The 21,486-nt window shown below is 47.0% G+C and overlaps 3 protein-coding genes across 3 annotated transcripts; 2 read left to right on the top strand and 1 right to left on the bottom strand.

The window, feature by feature from the left end:
• The first annotated feature begins 7,365 nt into the window (after positions 1–7,365).
• On the top strand, positions 7,366–9,369 carry LOC112877118 (xyloglucan galactosyltransferase KATAMARI1 homolog). The gene has a single exon (XM_025941328.1). It carries the CDS (start codon positions 7,543–7,545, stop codon positions 9,115–9,117), a length of 1,575 nt encoding a protein of 524 aa, XP_025797113.1. The 5' UTR covers positions 7,366–7,542; the 3' UTR covers positions 9,118–9,369.
• A 4,428-nt stretch (positions 9,370–13,797) lies between these two features.
• Positions 13,798–15,360, top strand: LOC112872842 (xyloglucan galactosyltransferase KATAMARI1 homolog). The gene has a single exon (XM_025935881.1). The coding sequence runs from the start codon at positions 13,798–13,800 to the stop codon at positions 15,358–15,360; it is 1,563 nt and encodes a 520-aa protein (XP_025791666.1).
• A 914-nt stretch (positions 15,361–16,274) lies between these two features.
• Positions 16,275–18,470, bottom strand: LOC112872841. Its single transcript, XM_025935880.1, has 2 exons — positions 17,508–18,470; positions 16,275–17,258 (listed from the first exon to the last, which is right to left on the bottom strand). The coding sequence occupies exons 1-2, from the start codon at positions 18,468–18,470 to the stop codon at positions 16,275–16,277; spliced, it is 1,947 nt and encodes a 648-aa protein (XP_025791665.1).
• Positions 18,471–21,486: the final 3,016 nt, after the last annotated feature.

Here is a 21,486-nt window from a genome sequence, read left to right as displayed (position 1 = left end):
ATAGATGTTGGCCAAGCAGACCATTGCACCAAGACTTGAGCCACCAGATTGTTGCCTCTTGTCAAATTTCTGCGCTGCAACACTTTAACAGGGATTTGCATCTGGTCAGTGTCTGGCAGTAGCACATCACTCACCTGATAGTGGTTGCCCACAGCCCTCTTCAACAAAGAGACATGAAAGACAGGATGGATTGTCGTAGAATCAGGGAGCTTCAATCTGTATGCCACCGTACCAATCTTCTCAATTACAGTAAAAAGGCCAAAGTACTTGAATGATAATTTATGGTTTGCCCTCTTCTGGAGAGATGACTACACATAAGGTTGTATCTTCAAACATACTAGATCTCCCACTTCAAAGGATCTCTCAGTCCTGTTTTTGTCAGCTTGGTGTTTTTGCCTTTGTTGAACCCTTGTAAGTTGTTGCTGTAGCAGTTGAACCATTAACTTCCTATTAGCGAGCCAACTCTGCGGATCAGGTACTGCACACGCTTCCACTACATCAATACCCAGGTGCCTTGGTTGCTACCCATAGAGAACCTCAAAAGGTGTATCGTTGCCTAGTGTGGTAGCTGGTATTGTACCAGAACTCTGGCAACGCTAGCCATTCCTTCCACTTGACAGGACAAGAGTGCACAAAGCAGCACAAATAGCCCTCCAAACACTGATTGACGCGTTCAGTTTGGCCATCCGACTGGGGGCGATAGGCTGAACTCATCCTCAACTTAGTGCCTGCTAACTTGAACAATTCCTGCCATAGGTTACTAGTGAACACTTTGTCCCTGTCTACAATTGCTTCAGGGAGACCATGTAACGTAAACATTCTCCATATAGATCACTGCTACTTTCAGAGCAGTAAATGGATGGGACAATGGTATAAAATGAGCATATTTGGAGAACTTATCCACAATTACCATAATGCAATTGTACCCATGAGATCTAGGCGGCCCTTCTGTAAAATCCATAGTCACAACTTGCCAGGCAAAATCAGGAACAGGGAGTGGTTGGAGCAAACCTGGGTACTTGACCCTCTTAGCATTAGCCTGTTAACAAATTTGGCAACTGGTTACCAGGTCCTTCACCATATCTTTCAGTCTGGCCCACCAGAATAATGCTTTCACTTTTTGATATGTCACTTGAAAGCCAGAATGACCTCCCACTGGGCTGGCATGCAGTGTAGTGATTATCTTCACCTGCATTTGTGTATCAGGGGGAACCAAAATTCTCCCTCTGTATCTTATCACTCTATCTCTCAAGGTGTACTCACCAAGTGGGCTTTGGACGGCCAGAGAAGCCAGTAATTTAGCAGTATCAGGACATCTCACATATCCCTGTGTAACTTCCTCCAACCACACAGACTGAGTCACTGATAGAGCAAGAATTTCCAAATTGTCTTGTGGATGTATACGAGACAATGCATTAGCAGCTTTGCTTTTTATGCCTTTCTTGTAAGATAGCTTGTATTGAAGCCCCATGAGTTTAGTTAAAGCTTTCTGTTGCCAAGGTGTAGTGAGTCTCTGCTCATCCAAATATGTCAGAGCTCTGTGGTCAGTCTTGAGCACAAATTCTCCTTGAATCAAGTATGATCTCTGTCGGTACATACAGACAGGGGTACCTCCTACTATTGTGTCCAACCCGAGGGGCGCGAGGTTATCCGTAACCTCGCACTAAGCCTTTGGGTGACGGGGCGTACGGCCCGGGCCTGACAGTTGGGGTCACGGTCTCCGGACCAACCCCCGTGCTCTGGCAGGTCCGGCGCCTCCACGAGACCACGAGGACAAGACGCACAGGAACTGATACCGCCGGCCCGGTCCACCGCGGGGTGGTCCGGGCCCCTACGTGTGGAAGCCGGACCCCCAGGGGGCCTGCGCGCCTGCGCCAGATGGTGCGGCCCGGAACTCCCTTCCCACCGGGAAAGAGGTCCGGTGCCGCCACGTGCCCCTGAGGAAGCGGCTGCTAAGCCAGCCCTGCCACGTGTCCGGTGGCAGCCAGTCTTCTGCGGGAAGCCAGCCCAACTACCGCAGTAAATGTGGATAGGTGGGGTGCGCGTGCCCGAGACAGGGCATGGGCTACCCACTAACACGTTGGGCAGGTATGCTGACACCACGGTAAGCCCGCCTGTTACCGAGGCGGCACGTCGCATCACCACACTGTGTACGCAGACGGGCGGCGTGTAGTCACATCACAGCGCCGCGCACGTGAGCAAAGGGTAATTATGATCTGCTGCAGGAGGGCCGCAGCGTGCGCTGCTACAGTGCGGGCGGAGGCTACAACACGGCAGGTCAACATAGCCCCTTCGTCTGTCAGCGGGAACTGTGACCCAACAGTGACAGCACGTCTCCCACTGTGCATGTCACTGGCAGCAGACCCTATGCAGGCGAGACGACACAAGACCAAATCTACGCACGGGAGCCGAAGAGAAGGATTTCCAAATCTGTAGCATTTAAGGCTCCAATGTGTACGTTATTTAATATATCGCCGGATCCACCTGTCGGGACCCCGCTCAATGTACGTGCTCCCCTTAAGCCTATAAAAGGGAGGGCGCACACGTTAGAACACAAGCTCAGACAAGACTCTCCGAAGCACACACAAGCTTTCCAAAGTCCCAGAGACACTCAGACTCACAAGCAATACAACACACAGTGGACGTAGGATTTTACGCTCCGGCGGCCTGAACCACTCTAAATCCCTTGTGTGCTTTCCGTGGTCATACGCCTCTTGATCTAGCATTTCTTTGCTTCCCCCAAACTCATACTAAACTAGGATTAGGCAGGTACATTCCGCCACGCGGCTGGAGAATTCCTCCGACAATCGACAATCTCCAGTGTTCAACTTCTAAAAGAATGACAAGACATTCTTTCTCATACGTGGACAACATCTAATTTCTTGGGTCTAGAGCTCTGCTAATGTAAGCTATAGGATGACCTCCTTGTTGAAGCACAGCACCAATGCCTTTATTAGAGGCATCTATTTCCACAACAAAAGGTTTTGTGAAATATGGAAGAGCCAAAACTGGGGCTGAACTAAGTGCCATTTTCAAAGCAAGTTTGTAAGAGGTCTGCTGATGATACCAAAATCCTTCACAAATTTTCCGTAATAACCTGCTAGGCCCAAAAAATCTCTGACTTTTTTACTGTTTGTGGTCTAGGCCATTTCTGCACATCAGCAACTTTGGATGGGTCAGTGGCCACTCCCGCACCACTCATGACATGTCCCAAATAAGGAATTTATTGTTGTGCAAACAAACACTTGGACAACTTGATTTTGAACCCTTCCAGTTGCAAAACTTGGAAAACAGCCTTCACTTGTGTTAGATGTTCTTTCCAAGATCTGTTGTAGATGAGTATATCATCTATAAAGACTACTACACACTTCCTCAAAAATGGTGCTAGCACAGAATTCATAATATGCTGAAAAGTGGCAGGTCCTCCTGTAACACCATAAGGCATGACTCTGTACTCATAATGGTCATTATGTGTTTGGAAAGCAGTTTTGTACTGATCAGCAGGGTTCACTCTAATTTGATTGAATCTAGACCTGAGGTCCAATGAGGAAAACCAACAAGCTCCATGTAATTCATCTAGAAATTCTTCCATGACAGGCATTGGGTATCTGTTCTTGATGGTCATGGAGTTTAACCTTCTATAGTCCACACACATTCTCCACTCACCACTTTTCTTCTTAACTAGCAAGACAGGAGATGCAAAGGGGCTAGCGCTCTCTTGAATCATGCCATTTTGTAGCAATTCCAATACTTGTTTCTCTATCTCATCTTTCTGGGATGGGTTGAATCTATATGGCCTTAGTCTGAATGGTTGTGCTCCGGGAATGAATGGAATAGTATGGCTGTGAGATCTGTTAGGAGGTAACTGAATATCCTCAGGCCATGGTGCAGAATTACTATCAGGTTTCACTAGGAACACCTCCAAAATGCACCAAAGAGAATCATCATGTTGTAACTTTTCCAGCTGAGCCAAAGACATCTTGGGTACATTGGATAAATCAGGAACAACACCTTGTATCTGAGTCCTGTCACCCTGGTAGTCAAATGCCAGCCACTTCTGCACCCAGTGAATTTCCATAGGGTTGAACTGCTCAAGCCACTCCATCCCCATAATGACATCATAATATTTTAGTGGTAAAATCTTGAGATCCACTACAAAAGTGTGCCCCCTGAATCTCCAGCGCCAAATTCTTCAACTCATGGGTACATAGAATAATATTGCCATTGGCTACTTGAACAGATACATAGAATAATATTGCCATTGGCTACTTGAACAGATACTAGCTTAGACAGTGGAGTCGAGTTAGGAAAATCTGCAGCCAGTGCCTCACTAATGAAATTACTGGAACTACCAGAGTCTATAAGCATGATTGGTTTATGACCATACAAGTTACCAACTATCTTGATAGTTTTAGTTGCTTCACATCCATTAACAGCATGAATAGAAATACTCATTAACTCATCACCAGAATCAGTGTCCTGTTCAGCAGAGACAACAGGTATAGTTTCAGGGTCTTCAAACAGCTGCCAAAGCTCTTCCACAACATGCAATGCCACAGTTGGTGCACATTTATGAGTTGGTCCCCATTTGACTACACATTTGTAACATAAATCCTTGGCTCTCCTATAGGCTTTGATGGCTGCAAGAATATCTTCAGGTTTGTGTAATTTGAGAGATTCCACATGCTGCTTTTCTTCTGGGCTCCCAAAAGACACTGCGCTGTGCAGAAGCGTGAGCTGAAGTTTGTGCTCGAGGTGGTGTCTTGAAGAAAGTATTGCCATCATTTCTTCGAAAGTCTCTTTTGGAGACATCCACAGTCAGCTCCTCCTGCAACAAGGCAAGAGAACTAGCAGAATCGAGGTTTATAGGTTTATGAATCATAACAACTGCTTTGATGCCGGCTCTAAGACCATCAACAAATTTATTGGTAATAAGAGAAGCATTGAAACTGGGGTCATGAGCTTTAAGTTGGTGAACCAACTCATCAAATTGCTCAATATATTCTGACACACCAGTATGTTGTTTGATGTGGAAAAACTGCCTAACAAGCTGATTGTATTGATCTTTCTCAAAACGAGTGGTAACAGCAGCACACAAATCTTTCCAGCTCAACTCCTTAACGGCAGATTCCATGGATTGGAGCCAAAAGGCTGCCATCCCAATGAAATTCATCGTGGCTAACTTAACCCACATGTGAATAGGAACATCGTATAAATCAAAGTAAGATTCGCATTTTCGTTGCCACATCTTAGGATTTTTGCCATCAAACTAAGGGAATTCTAACTGAGGCATAGCAGAACCCCAAGCACCAAAACTTGTAGCAGATCCTGGATGAGGAACAGAGCCGAAAGTAAGCGGTACAGGTGTGAGATCAGTTAACTGATTCGCTCTTGTGACCGGAGGCAGTGTAAGGGTGGTAACCACCGCGTAACCAGACCTCCGGTGTAAATGTTCATCGCCGCGGCCAAATTGCCCTGAAGCCGCCTTGGGAAAGGGCGGTGCCAGATGGGCAGCACCCAGCTTTGTCAGATCGACATCCTCATACTCTAATACTTTGTTGGTGCGGCGATCAGCGTCTTGCTGCAGGATCATACGATCCACCTTGTCGCGAAGCGACTCCATCGATGACTTGAGATCTTCCACTTGGGCGTCGATCTTGGGCTTCCAGGTCGCGATCCCATCGATTGTGTTGTTGCTCTTGTTGATCACCTTGGTGTTGCGATCCAGAGATGTCTGAATCTTCAGCAGAGTCTTCGAAATCTCCGTGAGCTGCTTGTCGGTCTCCATCTGCTGCAGCTGCACACGGGTGTGGTACTGAGGACGCTTGAGTTAATCGGGTGGATGCAGTGTTGGCGGTGGAATGCGATTTGGTGGCGGATTTGTGGTGGCGGCGGCGGCGGTGAATGTGGTGACGGATTGGGGAAAACTGAATCTGATACTAGATGTTAGGGACTCGGATCGTGGGATGATAATGGAACTGGTATAACGAGGTCAGATTACAACGACGAAGGGTTCGTCGCCAAATTCTCCGGCAAGCCGGCCAGTTCCTATTACATCCAATTCCCCCGTTCCAACGTCGGAAGCAAGACTAGATAAAGCAGTTCGCCCGATCGGTGTTGGTGCGCGACGCATGGCTCTCAGCCGACCCATAATGGGTCGGTGTACTTTGGGTTGGGCCTTCGAGCCCTGGGCTGCAGCTCCTCGTCTTGGGGTGACTGATGGGTCATGATGGGCTTCGTGGCACCCACTCAAGCAGCTACATTGATCGGTACGTTATCTCCCGATTCGAGTTCGCGAAATCTAGGCTCAGTTCATGGAACCACCAAATAGGGTCTTGGAAATTTATCTCAAATGGGGCCCAAGTGAGCATTGTTCATCTCATTATTGACTCTCATAATGGAGGCAGACTCATTTCTCGGCATGGAGATGGAATGGAAAGAACGTCGGCGTAGCTTGCGGGGTTGTCAACCTAGCTAGGTCACCAGCCGGCAGTAACTATGGCGCCCATTAGTTTAGTTTCTTCCATGTCCATGTGTCAGAGAAGTAATTATGGAGTGGCAGTGACACCTTCACAAAACTAACCAAGCATGTTGACACTAGCTGTTTAGTACTATCCTATCGCACGCACTCCCAGCTCCTAAAAGAGTTTGTTAACCCCACGTTAAACCAACCCTACGGCGAAACCATGCGCGCCAGTGCAAGTGTGCCACGGCCTGGGCTGGCCATTTTCGTTTTTACTATATATACCGGCCATAGCTCAGTTGACTCGGTCATAGTTTCCACATGCTGGTACGTTAGATTGTCATCCGATGGCGCACAAAGGTTTCCTCTCCCCACGACCTTCATTACCTTCTTCCTCGCTGCATCAACTGCCTAACGGTTTCTTTTCTTCATGCCGCCAACATTAACTACACAACATTTGAGATCCATTTTAATTCCGCGTATCTGATAAAAATATTTTTTTTTTACTTTCTTACACAGTGATCCTTACGCTAGCTCGATCTCCATCATCACCAACTCAGACACCATGACTCCCACCACTACCCTCTCCACCAGAATCCTAATAAACCCTACTAGCAGCAGCCGCTGGCTGAATTTATCTCTGATTCGTAGACTGAATAATAATGTATGGTAGTAACTTGTAAGAATGGCCACATGTACGGCACAATTTCTTTGATCCCTTTCAAGAATCAATATTTCCCTTTTCTATGAACGAGAAGAAAATAAAAAAAAATCAAGAGCACACAAATCTCTACGGTTTTTAACGCCATGCGTGTGTTAAAAAAAACTCACAACTTGTAGGTACTAGAAGTGTTGACCACAGTAGCCAGTTGGTCTCGTCTGTATACCCATCTTTTGTTGACTTGATCTGCCTCGGTATGCGTAGCTTATGTGTTGATTTCAGGGAGCACAAGATTAACCATAGCGGTTTTACTACCTTAAGATCAGAGACCCTCGCGCACAGCCCCATACTATGCTAGCAAGCACCATGTGCATAGAAGTGGAAGGCGTTTAGCGATCTGTGCACCGACTGCAAAACAATGGCTAGCCGACTACAAACCGATGAAGAAGCCATGAAGCTCACCGGCTTCCAAGTAAACTTCCACAAGGATGGCGAGGACGCCGCCGACAGGCACGGGGGCGGTGGCGTGCTCCGGCCGTCCCGGATATGCCACCTCGCCCTTCTCTCCACGGCGTTCTGGGCCTTCGTGTTCTTCCTCCACTCCGGCACCCAAGGCGACGGCGTCGGCGTGGTGTCGGTCCTCTTCAAGCAGGCGGCGTTCTCCCTTCCTCCCCTGCTGTCCGGCAACGCGGCCGGCCGCGGGCGCGTTCCACCCACGCAGCTACCGGCGCTCGCCGTGCAGGCGCGGTCGCCGCCGCCGGTGGAGGCGGCGCCGGCCGACAGTTGCGCGGGGCGGTACATCTACATGTACGACCTCCCGCCGCGCTTCAACGACGACCTCGTCCTTGACTGCAAGAAGCTATGGCGGTTCTACGACATGTGCCCGCTCGTGGCCAACTGCGGCATGGGCCGGGCGCTGGGCGACGAAGGCGGCGTCTTCTCCTCCCGCGGCTGGTACGCCACCAACCAGTTCACGCTCGACATCATCTTCCACGCCCGGATGAAGGGCTACGAGTGCCTCACCGGAGACCCGTCCCTCGCCGCCGCGCTGTACGTGCCGTTCTACGCCAGCCTGGACGGCGGGAGGCACATGTGGAACAGCACCTCGCTGCGGGACATGCTCGGCCTGGACCTCGTCGAGTGGCTGGCGCGGCGGCCGCAGTGGCGCGCCATGGGCGGCCGCGACCACTTCATGGTGGCCGGGCGGACGGCGTGGGACTTCCGGCGGTACGAGGACGTCGACGAGCAGTGGGGCACCAAGCTGCTCAACAACCCGGCCGTCCAGAACATGACGGTGCTCATCCTGGAGACCAGCCCGTGGCGCCGGGCCAACCTCGCGGTGCCCTACCCGACCTACTTCCACCCGGAGACGGCCGCCGACGTCGCCGCCTGGCAGGAGAAGATGCGCGGGGCGGAGCGGTCGTGGCTCTTCGCGTTCGCCGGCGCGCCCCACCCCTGGCAGCGCGAGACCGTCCGCCCGGAGATCTTCCAGCAGTGCGGCGCGTCGAGCCGCTGCAGGCTCTTCCGCTGCGGCGCCAAGAGCGGGCCCCACAGCTGCAAGTCGCCGGGCGCCGTGATGCGCGTGTTCGAGAGCTCCGACTTTTGCCTGCAGCCTCGCGGGGACTCGCTGACGCGGCGGTCCACGTTCGACGCCATCCTCGCCGGCTGCATCCCGGTGTTCTTCCACCCCGGGTCGGCGTACACGCAGTACACGCTGCACCTCCCCAAGGAACCGGAGAGATGGTCGGTGCTCATCATGCACACCGACGTGAGCGAGCGAAACGTGAGCATCGAGGAGACGCTCGCCAAGATCCCGCCGGAGACGGTGAGGGCGATGCGGGAGGAGGTGATCCGGCTCATCCCGAGGGTGGTGTACGCGGACCCGAGGTCGAGGCGCGTCGACTTCAAGGACGCGTTCGATGTCTCGGTGGAGGCGGTCATTGACCGGGTGGCCAAGCGGCGGCGGGGTGACGTCGAGGGACGACGACGCTGATGGCCGGCCGGCTTGGTGTCTCATCGTCTGCCTTGCAGAGTTGCATCTGCTCCGCGCGGCCACAAGGCTGGCGAGCGGCATGAGTGCACTCAGCAGCTCCCTTGTCGAAGTGTAATCTTCTCGTTGTCTTGCAAATGTTTCATTTATGCATGTCTTAAGGAGCAATTTTTGCACTAGGTGAGTATCAGAATGAACGTGGTAGCTCCGATCCGCATTGGACTCTATCTATGCACTCCAAAACCATTTGGTTCATATATATGCCGAAGTTGAATGTGTTTCCGGATGGTGCTATAAGGAAGCTATGCACGATTTAGCATGCAACTCTAGGATTTCGGTTGGGGCTAGAGCAACTCCAGCAATAGCCTCTAAATCAGATTCTCCAAATGCTAAATAGGGCTGCTTCTATTTCTAGGGACTTTCAAATTTGCTTCAACTCCAGCAATAAATAATCCTCAATTCTAACTTATAATAAAGACCTTCTAGAGACTTCTAAAAAATAAAGAGTGGAGGAGAAAATTTGTAGACCTCCCTAAAATAGAGAATCTAGTGGAAGGTTTGCTGGAGTGTATCTTTTTTATAATCATCTAAACTTGGGTTATATGGACCTGTTTAGAGGATCTTGTGGAGTTACTCTTATGGCCTCGCCCCACGTGCTCCTGTGGCTCTAGGATTCCGATTGGAGTCTACCTTGATTGTTCATCTAGCTTAGATACCTGTGATGCAATCGTTGGTTTTTCTCACGTACCTACGATCCATCCAACGTTGATTTGAATATAGATGGTCATGATTGACCATACGGTCACAAGGGTATATGAAAAATCAGATTATACTTTTGTGCTCACCGCTCGCATTGGCTCGAACAGACCATAGGGTACGGTGCTCCTTCCATAAAGATTTCTTTGTTTGGGCCACAAGTGTGCATGGCCCTACCTTTGATTAAAAGCTTTGGGTCCTAAACCAGGCACACAATTTTTGTTCACTTTCCGCTTTTCTATCTGTCCATCTTATTTCTAATCAACTTTTTTATAACTTTTGTGAATACTTTTTAGATCATATGTTTCAATCTTATATGAACGAGCTTTTGTAAATAAGTTAGTTTTCTACAAAACTTTGTTGACCTAGTTGTTTTAAGAATTTATTTTTGACAAGTTCGACCGGAGATGTTGAACAACGAAAAACTTGTAAGTATCAGATGTTTAGAAAAGTATATAAAATAGAAAAATTTCTGTAAGGAGTTATCCTAACAATATTACTTGTGCCGAAGGGTTATTTAGAAGGTGCGCTGACAAACTTTTGGAAATGTTTTAAGCATAAAGTTGTGTACGGTTTCTCATGACATTAACTTCATGGAAAACATTTCATTGAGAAGTTGTGTGGAAAGTTATGTGTATAAGTTGTGTGCAAAGTTAATTTAATAGGCTTCTCATAAAAATTATGCTGAAAAGGTATCATGTGCAGTTTGTCCAAGAAAGTTTGAAAAATTAGTCTTTTCAAAAAAAGAAAGTGTATGGCCACCAGAGATTGATCGTTTGAGGTTCTCTTAACGAGCACCTTCTAATGTGTGAGCCCTCTGCAAGCGGTGGCGGAGGTAGCAATCAATCGGGGGAGGGGGGGATTGCTTTAGGGTGGGGGCGGGGGAGCGATTGCTACAGTATACCATGCTGAGGACTCACCCGCTGACGATGACTCGACGAGTCAACCGCGAAGGAAGCGGAGGACCTTAGCTCCAGGCATCGACGTCGACGTCGCGTCATCCGCTAGCCAAGACTCGCTGGAATAGGCTTGACGTTTTTTCTGTTGTTTTCACCGTTTGTGCCTCATGAATTTTCTTGCTTGTGGGCTGAATTACCTGTCAACAAGCCACGGATTGCACTTGACGCTCAGCCAGTGCTTGCAATTTCTTCCACAAAGCTTATTGGGGATGATCGGGCGGCATCCACCATCAGTGTGGGTATGACACTAGTTAGCTGCTTTGTGCCCCCTACACTGTCTAACATTTTCATTACTTTTTTTTTCATTTTTCCCTTCTTCTTTCTCATGTACATCGTCCTATTTCTTCACTACTGTTTTCTAATAATATAACAATATATTTTAGAATAAGTTCATTGAAACAAATATCTAGAAAACGTGATAGTATAAGTTGTGTTTCCAAAAAGTTTGAGGACTTTTTAATAAGTTTTTTCCAGTGAACTTGTTTGAAGGGATATATGTGAAAAGCTATCTTGGAATAGTTTCCTCGAGAATTTGTGTAAAAAGTGATCCCGATATGTTCTCTAGAAAAAGTTTATCAAGGAAAGTTGTCGTGAGATGTTATCTTGCGTGTGTAATAATGAGCTAAACCGTACCCTAACCTGCCTTTTCCTTAACAATGGATGGTCTGTCAAATTGTCAATCATCTTCATGTATATGACACGTGCTTTGACCAGACTTTCTCTCAAATCAATAGGTATCTTTTTTCACATCTTCTCAATTTCTGCATGCTGGATGGATGTTTACATCAGATCTTCACTCTCCAGTCTAGAGAGCGCCTCTTCTTGGTTTTGAACTTCTACATGCCGGATAATTGGCTGAGGCCCGAGACCCTCTATACATGACAGAGTATGGTTATCAACTTGCCTTGATTTCTTAGGGAGTAAAATACACCGTCGGTCTTCGAACTTGGTTCGGAGTGTCATGCCGATCCCTAAACTTTAAAAATGCACATTCAAATTCTCAAACTTGCTAATCATATCATGTGAAGTCCAAATCATCATTTTTAAGTTATACATGGAAGTGTTTCAACTTATATGGAGCTTACATGTGGCTCCGAGTTTTGTTTTTAAAATTTTCTGCTCAACTCTTATATTTTCTAAATTTTCTTCAAATTTTGCTTCAAAACTTTATGCCAAATATTTTTTCCAATATTTCCTCGAAAATTTATCCTTTTTATTTTCTAATTTTTTAACAGATTTGGTCATATGAGTTTATTTTTTACAAATTTTATATAGATCTTTTATATTTGAATATATTAATACAGGTAAATTGATATGAATTATTTTGTGTGTATAGATTTTGTATATATTTTTTTATTTGAATAAATTATATAACTTTCGTTTACTTTAAACAACTGTGATTTAAACCTCACGTGATACGATCAGCACAAGTTTACGTAAATAAATGTGCATTTTAAAAGTTTGAGGACTAGAATGATACCCTGTCCAAATTTAAGGACCGGCTGTGCATTTTACTCATTTATTAGGCACCGAATGGTATGGTAACCAACTTGGCAAGTGCCATGGTTTTGGTCAATAATCTGGTGTGTTTACACGGAGAGGAATTTGGTACAGGCCTTACTCTTAATGCCTGATGTCCATCATGGAAACCTGCACTACGTTAGATCGTCAAATGTTTAAAGAGATCTATACCGGCCCAATTTTTAGTGCCTTTTTATTTAAAAGCAACCGGCAAGAAGTTGCCGGGCATGTATTTCTTTTTTAGTGCCAAAACATGCTCCTAATTTTTTTAGCCAAGTTAAAGTACAAAAAAAGATAATTTCTCTAAGAACAACGATCGCACTTCATCATCCATAATCATACATGTGTCTAAGGGCGATAAAATAGTTTAGGAGAAAATGGGGAAATATGCAAATCCTTATTTGTGTTACTATTCTCAGTGGGCCTGCAATTTCTAGGATGGATTAGGGTCGTACAATCCGTTGCCGACTTTGTGTCTTCATTGTTAAAGGAGTAAAAAGTACATCAACATCCTCAAACTTATCATGCCATGTCATTCTGGTTCCTGAACTTGTAAAATGCAGATTTGGCTATCTACATTTAGCTTCGGTGTCATTCAGGTCCCGAACTCGCAATTTGCATATTTGACTCCCTAAACTTAGTTTCGGGTGTTATCGAGGTCCCTAAATAAAAAGTTATATATTTGACCCCCTAAATTTGAGTTCGAAAGCATATCATCTAGGTCCATGATTTAATTTAACTATCAATATCTAAAAGTTAACAATACAAGTTGAGTTTATTAGATTTCCATAAAAAAAAATATTCATAATTATTCGTTCATACAAATTAAATGTCAAACTATTACCATGTTGGCCACGTCAACCTATTGTGAGATGTCCATCGCCACTGTTGTTTACTGGCAACGTCAAAGCAATTAGCAAAACTTGTTGATGAGTTGGAACCAAACTCTCACCAACGCTTACAATGGGAGGTATTATAGGGAAGGAGCTTGAAGATTGTGCTTGAAGATTGTGTTGCGAACAACGGCTAGAGCCATGCCTATGGGAAGAAAGAAGGGGTACATATCGTAAGTTTAGGGATTTAAATGTGTAATATATAAGTTTGGGGACCGGGATGATACTCGATGATAAGTTTATAATGTCAAATATGCAATTTGCAAGTTTGAGAACCGGAATGACATCCAAAACTAAGTTTAGGGAGCAATATACATTTTACAAGTTTGAGCACTGGGACGATACAACCTGACAAATTTGAGGACCGCTGGTGTAATTTATTAAACAAAGAAGAGCGCGCGATCCAGTGAGGTCAATGCCGTAACATTTACACCTTGTTTGCTTTAATGACATGTTAGTGGTGATCCAGCTCGTCATTTCCTGCATTCTAAATCTAGTAATAGCAGGGGAAGACGTTCAGAGTGTGCGTAACTGCAAACAAACAGCACCTGCAAATGAAGCCCACCGCCGTCGCCGCGAACCTCCGGAACAATTCCCTGGACGCCGCCGCCGTCAAGCCCGATGCCGGCAGCGGTGCCGTAATCCGGTCATCCCGGATATGCCACCTCGTCATTCTATCCACCGCCTTCTGGGCCCTGGTGCTCTACTCCTGCATGCATGGCAGCGACGGCGGCGTGGTGCCCGTGTTGTCGTTCAAGCCAACTGCGTTCTCCCTGCCCAAGCTGCCCGTCATCAGCATCCCCATCGGCCGGCGCCCTCCATCCGAGCAGACACCGGCGTCGGTCGCGCAGGTGAACCGGAGCATCACGGCCCCAGCCGACCGTTGCGCGGGACGGTACATCTACATGTACGACCTGCCACCGCGCTTCAACGACGACCTCGTCCGCGGCTGCCGCGCGCTCTCGCCGTGGATGGACATGTGCCCGTACTTGGCCAACTGCGGCATGGGCCCGGCGCTGGGCGACGAGGGGGGCGTCTTCCAGGACAGCGGCTGGTACGCCACCGACCAGTTCACGCTCGAGATCATCTCCCGCTGCCGGATGGAGCGCTACGAGTGCCTCACCGGAGACCCCTCCCTCGCCGCCGCGGTGTACGTACCGTTCTACGCCGCCATGGACGCCGGCAGGTACTTCTTCAACACCACCTCCACGCGGGACGCCCTCGCCCTCGACCTCGCCGAATGGCTGGTGCGGCGCCCGGAGTGGCGCGCCATGGGCGGCCGCGACCACTTCATGGTGGCTGGACGGACCTCGTGGGAGCTCGAGCGGAAGGCCGACGTGGACGAGGAGTGGGGCACCAAGCTGCTTACCCTCCCGGCCATCCGGAACATGACGGCACTCATCCTGGAGACCAGCCCGTGGGACCGGGACAATTTCAGAGGCGAGGTCGTTCAGAGCTGGAGCAGCCTCGCGATACCTTACCCGACGTACTTCCACCCGGAGACGGCCGCCGACGTGGTCGCCTGGCAGGAGAAGGTGCGCGCGGCGGAGCGCAGGTGGCTATTCTCGTTCGCCGGCGCGCCGCGCCCGGGCAGCAAGAAAACCATCCGCGCGGAGATCATCCGGCAGTGCGGCGCGTCGAGCCGCTGCAACCTCTTCGACTGCGGCAGCGGCGCCAGCTGCTACTGGCCGGGCGGCGCCACGCGCGTCTTCGAGAGCTCCGACTTCTGCCTGCAGCCGCGCGGGGACACCCTGACGCGGCGGTCCACGTTCGACGCCATCCTGGCCGGGTGCATCCCGGTGTTCTTCCACCCCGGGTCGGCGTACACGCAGTACATGCTGCACCTCCCGGGCGACCCCAACAGCTACTCGGTGCTCATCCAGCACACCGACGTGACCGGCCGGAACGCGAGCATCGAGGAGACGCTGAGCAGGATCGCGCCGGAGGCGGTGAGGGCGATGCGGGAGGAGGTGATCAGGCTCATCCCCAGGGTGGTGTACGCGGACCCAAGGTCGACACGTGTTGATTTCAAGGACGCGTTCGGTATAGCCCTGGACGCGGTCATTGATCGGGTGGCTGAGCGGCGTCGGGGCGCGGCCATTGACGGCGAGCACTAAGGGACGCGCCGGCGGCGTCAGCACCGGAATGCTCACTAGTACAATATGGCTCTACACAAGCGGTAGCCTTTTTCCATCACAAGCGGCTAGGTTAGAGAACCGCTTGAGATGTGCCAGGCCATTCAAACCGCTTGTGATGTTTAAGTATCACAAGCGGTCCGAAATTAAAAAGCGCATGTGATATCCGCGTCAACATCACAAGCGGTTTATAAGACAACCCGCTTGTGACTTTATTACCATCACAGGCGGTTTTTAACCTGACCGGCTGTGATATAATTTTGAAATCACAAACGGTCAGCAATACAAAACGCTTGTAATGCGGGACATGTGTCACAAGCGGTTTTAGAATCTTAACCGCTTGTGATGTATTCATATCTCAAGCGGTCTGTAACAGGGAACGCTTGTGATGCTGGATACGTATCACAAGCGGTCAAGCTAAATAGGACCGCTTGTATGTGAATACCAAACCGAGTAAAATTGCATAGACAGAGGCCCTTCGTCCAGAATCACAGAATGAAATATACTCAAGTCCAATATAGATCAATACAGAATCACAGAATCGATATTCTTTCAAGTCCAATATAGATAAATACAGAATCACAGAAGGAAAATTTCTATAATCTACAAGTAACAAATTAATATGTAACACTATAATGAGCTCCAACAAATGAAGTTTCTAGCTGAGACCTCTCCTGGGCATTGCTGCACATATAGGCAAAACAAATCAGTTAACCGTGACCTTTAGCATCAACATGAGCATTTATATTGTTAGTAGAAAACCACCATATATATATATATATGTGAATGAATTTAAATAGCACACATAGAGAACTTGAGAGATTTTAAATTCATTGGTAACCACAATACATAGTCGATCGGACACATGACAAATACAATTTGATTCATACAATTTTTCATGAACTACCATTTTTCCGCATGTATGGCTTCAAGTTCTTATCAATTTTCTTTTCCACACGCTTGATTCTCTCAGGACCATTAAAGACGGACATCTCTTCATACTTATTGTATTCCTCATCTCCGTCTCCCACATTCTCAACTCCAACAATTTTTTGCTTTCCAGAAATAACTACATGGCACTTCTCATTTGATGGATCGAGTACATAGAACACTTGTGCAACACATTCGGCGAGAACCCACGGGTCATCTTTATATCCTACTTTCTTTAAGTCTACCAGTGTGAGTCCGTAGTTGTCCACTGTCACCCCCCCGGGATGTTGTACCCATTGGCACCTAAATAAGGGTATTTTCAAGCTCGGACCATAATCAAGTTCCCATATTTCCTCTATGAATCCAAAATATGTGGTTTTCTGTCCCTGTAGGTCAAAAGCATCAATACGAACACCGCTATTTTGCACAACACTTTTCATGTCTTTTGATTTAGTGTGGAATGTGTACCCATTGATGTCATATGCTTGCCATGATGTCACTAAACACGATGGTCCAGAAGCCAAATTCCTCATTGTTTTCTCTTCCAAAGAGTCTCCGGATGGGATGTTTTTGTCCATTAACCATTCGCTAAAATGATGTTTGTGCTCCCTCATGATCCAGTCCTCTGTGCGGTTCTGATTTTCTTTACGAAGCTCATCTAGGTGTTCCTCAATGTAAGGCTCGGCTATCGCGAGATGTTGTAGTACACTACCATGAGCACAATGTACTATCTTGTAATCCTCGACGCGGAAAGTTTTCCTGCCCATTCTCCCTCTCCCACATAGTTTGCCCTCATGTTTAGGTACAGGCACACCTATCATTGTTCCATCTCTGATGTAATCTATACAGCTCTCAATCACTTCTTCTGTAGTGTATCCCTCCATGATTGAACCCTCTGGGTGAGCGCGATTTCGCACATAACCTTTTAACACTGCCAAGTACCGCTCCAACTGAAACATATGATGTAAATAAAGTGGCCCTAATATTTTTATCTGATCCACGAGATGTATGATAAGGTGTACTTGCATATCAAAAAATGATGGAGGAAAACACATTTCAAGCTTGCACATAGTCTCGATGATGTATGCCTTCAGATAGTCCAAGTCTTCTAAAGCTATTACTTTTTGTGACACTGCATTGAAAAAGTAACACAAACGTGTGATGACAACTTTGACATGCTCTGTTTCGAGGGCTCTTACCGCAATTGGGAGGAACACCGTCATCATCATATGGCAGTCATGAGAGTTGTAACCAAATAGAGACAAGTCCTTCATCCTAACTAGTTTGCTGATATTGGATGAGAAACCTGTGGGCACTTTGATCCCACGCAAACATTTGCAAATTTTTGTTTTCTCCTCAACTGTCAAGTTGTAGCTAGCTGGGGGAAGGTAAGGCTTCCCTTTGCCACTATCCACTGGATGAAGTTCCGATCTGATTTGAAGATCTACTAGGTCCTGGCGTGACTTAAGTCCATCCTTTGTCTTACTCGGCATGCCTAGTAAGGTTCCAATGATGCTATCAAAAACATTCTTTGTTACATGCATCAAATCAATGCTGTGGCAAATTTCCATATCCTTCCAGTATGGGAGGTACTTGAAAAAAATCGATTGCTTCTTGAAAGTTGTGTCAGTTGAATGGTCAGTTCTCTTTCTCTTTTCTCCTTTGTTTTTTTTCCCCTTTCCGAATACAACCTGAATGTTTTTTACAATTTCAAAAATGAGTTTCCCGCTATAAGGCTTTGGTGCACCTTCACTTTCCAGTTCATTGTTAAATTCCTCTTTCATCTTTCGGTACTTATGCTGCTTCATCAAGAACCGTCTGTGTCCCATGAACACCAACTTCTTGGATGATTTAAGGTATAAGGAAGCAGTTCCCTCCACGCACACTACACAACCATTCTTTCCTTTGGTCTTTTGCCCTGAAAGTGTGGCGCCCCCGGGAGAATCATGGATGGTAACAAATATAATTGCTCTTAGGTTGAAATACTCCTGGCGATACTCATCCCATATTCGAACTCCTTCATTCCAGAGCTTCGCCATATCTTCCATAAGAGGTTCCAGGAACACATCAATATCAACACCAGCTGCTTTCGGACCTTGAATAAGAATAGTCAACATAATGTACTTCCTTTTGTGACACAACCATGACGGAAGGTTGTACATCGTCAGAGTCACGGGCCAGGTGCTATGTATACTTCTTTTTTCACCAAATGGATTCATTCCGTCTGTACCCAAAGCAAATCTTACATTTCTGATTTCTTTGGCAAACTCAGGATACAAATGATCAAAAGTTTTCCACTATGATGATGCATCAGCAGGGTGTCGAATCTGTTTGTTATTCTGCTTGCGACTTTCAGCATGCCAGCGCATAAGCTCAGCCTCCCTAGGGTTCGAGAACAAACGCTTCAAGCGATCAATTACTGGAAGATACCACATCACCAAAGCTGGGATCTTTGACCTCCTTTTGCCATCCATGTCATCAAAAGTGTCATCATCAATTTCAGGTCCGATAGCGGCTTTCTTGTTTCTATTTATCTTTGCGATTTTGTTCACACACTCTTGATTGTAGCTCTTCTTGTATCGACTAACATTGCAAACTGGGCATCTTGTTGCGTTCTCAAACTCGCCACGATACAGAATACAATGGTTCGGACATGCATGAATTTTTTGCACACCCAGAGCTACGGGAGATATAAGCTTCTTCGCTTTATAAGTGCTGGTTGGTAATTTGTTGGGTTTTGGTAGGAGTTGGGACAGAAATTTTAAAAGATCTGTGAAGCTAGTATCAGACCATCCGGCGCTAGCCTTCAACTTAAGAAGTTCAAGAACTGTACGCAGTGTAGTAAACTCTTTGTCACAGCCCTTTGATTCATCATATAAAGGTTCTTTTGAGGCACTTTCCAGACCCTCCAATTTAGGTAGATCTTTCTTCTGTGATCCCATAGAACTCAACATTTCTGGATCCATATGGCGCAACATGTCTTCGCAATCAAATTCTACAAAATCTTGATTGGCATCCACAGAATCCACTTTACCATCCTTTTTAGCTAACATTCCCACAGCACTTTCGTCATTACCAAGCACTTCACACGGATCCAGCTCACCATGTTCTGTCCATATCGTGTAATTGTTTTTGAACCCTCTTTTGAGCAGATGTGATTGGATTGCTCCTGTATCTCTCCAAGCTACCTTATTATCACAATCAATGCATGGGCACAATATCTCCTTACTTTTTCGCATATTCGCGTGCTTGTTGGCCGCTTCAATAAAGCTTCTGACATTTCGAATGTACGACGGATGTGGTCTTGGCACATTGTACATCCAACCTCGGTCCATTGCCTGTCCCTATATTGATTAACGTAAATTGAATTCAAGACCATATGACGATAGGTACATGACAGTGAAACAAGATCATATCGATAGGTACATGACAGAAGTCTGAATCTTCAAAATTCTATGCCATGAACTACAAAAACCCCTAATTAATTGAATTCGATCACTAAATCATGAACGAATGTGCATAAACTAAAGCAACAGACAAATTTGATGAGGATACCTTGCGGCTTGGGGTCGGTTCATCAGCTCGTGGACGCGCGGCGCTCTGCTCGGGGACAGCAGCTCGTACACGGCACGACGCTCGGGGACGGCGGCAGCTCCTGGACGGCGCGACGCTCTGGGACGGCGGCAGCTTGTGGACGTACGGCGTGGCACTCTGGGCCGGCGGCGGCAGCTCGTGGACGCGAATCGGCGCTCGGGGCCCGCGGCGCCAGCCCGTAGACGGCGCGACGCTCGGGGACGGCGGCAGCTCCTGGACGGCGCGACGCTCTGGGACGGCGGCAGCTCGTGGACGTTCGGCGTGGCGCTCTGGGCCGGCGGCGGCAGCTCGTGGACGCGAATCGGCGCTCGGGTCCCACGGCGCCAGCCCGTGGACGGCGCGACGCTCGGGGACAGCGGCGCTCGTGGACGGCGCGGCGCTCGGGGCCGCGGCGCTCGTGGAACGGCGGCGGCAGCTCGTCCCACGTCGCGGCGTTCGGGGCAGGGACGGCGGCAGCTCGCCAACGGCAGCCTTGGCGGCGCTGTTAGGCAACGGTAGAAACTCGAAAGGGTTCCTCTGCAACTCGATTCCAACCAGTTCATAATGTACACACACCACAAGCGGATATAAACCAAAATCCGCTTGAGATACACGGAAACCGCTTGTGATGCAGAACTTCACAAGCGCTTTTTCCTTGAAGACCGCCTGTGATGCAGAACATCACAAGCGCTTTTTCCTTCACGACCGCTTGTGACGTGGAACATCTCAAGCGCTTTTTCCTTCCCGACCGCTTGTGAAACAGCTTGCGATGCGCTTTTCCTTCCCAAGCGCTTTTTCCTTCCAGTCCGCTTGGGATAACTTTTTTCAATTTTTGGTCTTATGAAATTTCGTTTCAGAATAATCTGTGTGTGAACGTTGGATAAATCTTTTGGTACAATTTCTACATATCATATAGTGCATGAGTGTCGCTGCATAGAGTTTTCATGAATTTTCGAGTTCGGTAACTATTTAATTGTATTTAAATGAATTTCTACATGCTTCTTGAGAGTAATTCGAACTTGAACTAAGAGTACAAACAATATGTCTCAAAAAAATTCCTGAAAAATATATATTGTTTGATGTGTTATAGTATTGACTAATTTCCAGAAAATGATCCAAATTTAATTGTTTGTTAACTAAAAATGGTACCTTTGCTCTGTGTGATGGCAACAAATAAATCTAATAATATGGATTTTTTGTCCAAAAAATCTATAACTTGACATGGCATCATACTTTAGGTTACTGAACTCCTAGAAAAAAATCACTTGATTTCGACAACTTTAGAAACACACTTGTTCATAGGATCACAAGTAAGAGTCACAAGGTTAATATAAAGTGAACTAAATCAATGATCCTATGAACAAGTGTGTTTCCAAAGTTGTCCAAATCAAGTGATTTTTTTTCTAGGAGTTCAGTAACCTAAAGTATGATGCCATGTCAAGTTATAGATTTTTTGGACAAAAGATCCATATTATAAGATTTATTTGTTGCCATCACACAGAGCAAAGGTACCTTTTTTAGTTAACAAACAATTAAATTTTGGATCATTTTCTGGAAATTAGTCAATACTATAACACATCAAACAATATATATTTTTCAGGAATT

This window comes from Panicum hallii, chromosome 9, assembly GCF_002211085.1.
Source record: "Panicum hallii strain FIL2 chromosome 9, PHallii_v3.1, whole genome shotgun sequence".
NCBI lineage: Eukaryota > Viridiplantae > Streptophyta > Magnoliopsida > Poales > Poaceae > Panicum > Panicum hallii.
This window is presented reverse-complemented; position numbering and strand designations above follow the sequence as displayed.

Coding starts and splice junctions, on each gene's coding strand:
- LOC112872842 (XM_025935881.1), top strand. CDS start 13,798: ATGAAGCCCACCGCCGTCGCCGCGAACCTCCGGAACAATTCCCTGGAC.
- LOC112877118 (XM_025941328.1), top strand. CDS start 7,543: ATGGCTAGCCGACTACAAACCGATGAAGAAGCCATGAAGCTCACCGGC.
- LOC112872841 (XM_025935880.1), bottom strand. CDS start 18,470: ATGTACAACCTTCCGTCATGGTTGTGTCACAAAAGGAAGTACATTATG. Junction 17,259..17,507: donor CGGTGTTCCTCCCAATTGCG/GTAAGAGCCCTC, acceptor CATATGTTTCAG/TTGGAGCGGTACTTGGCAGT.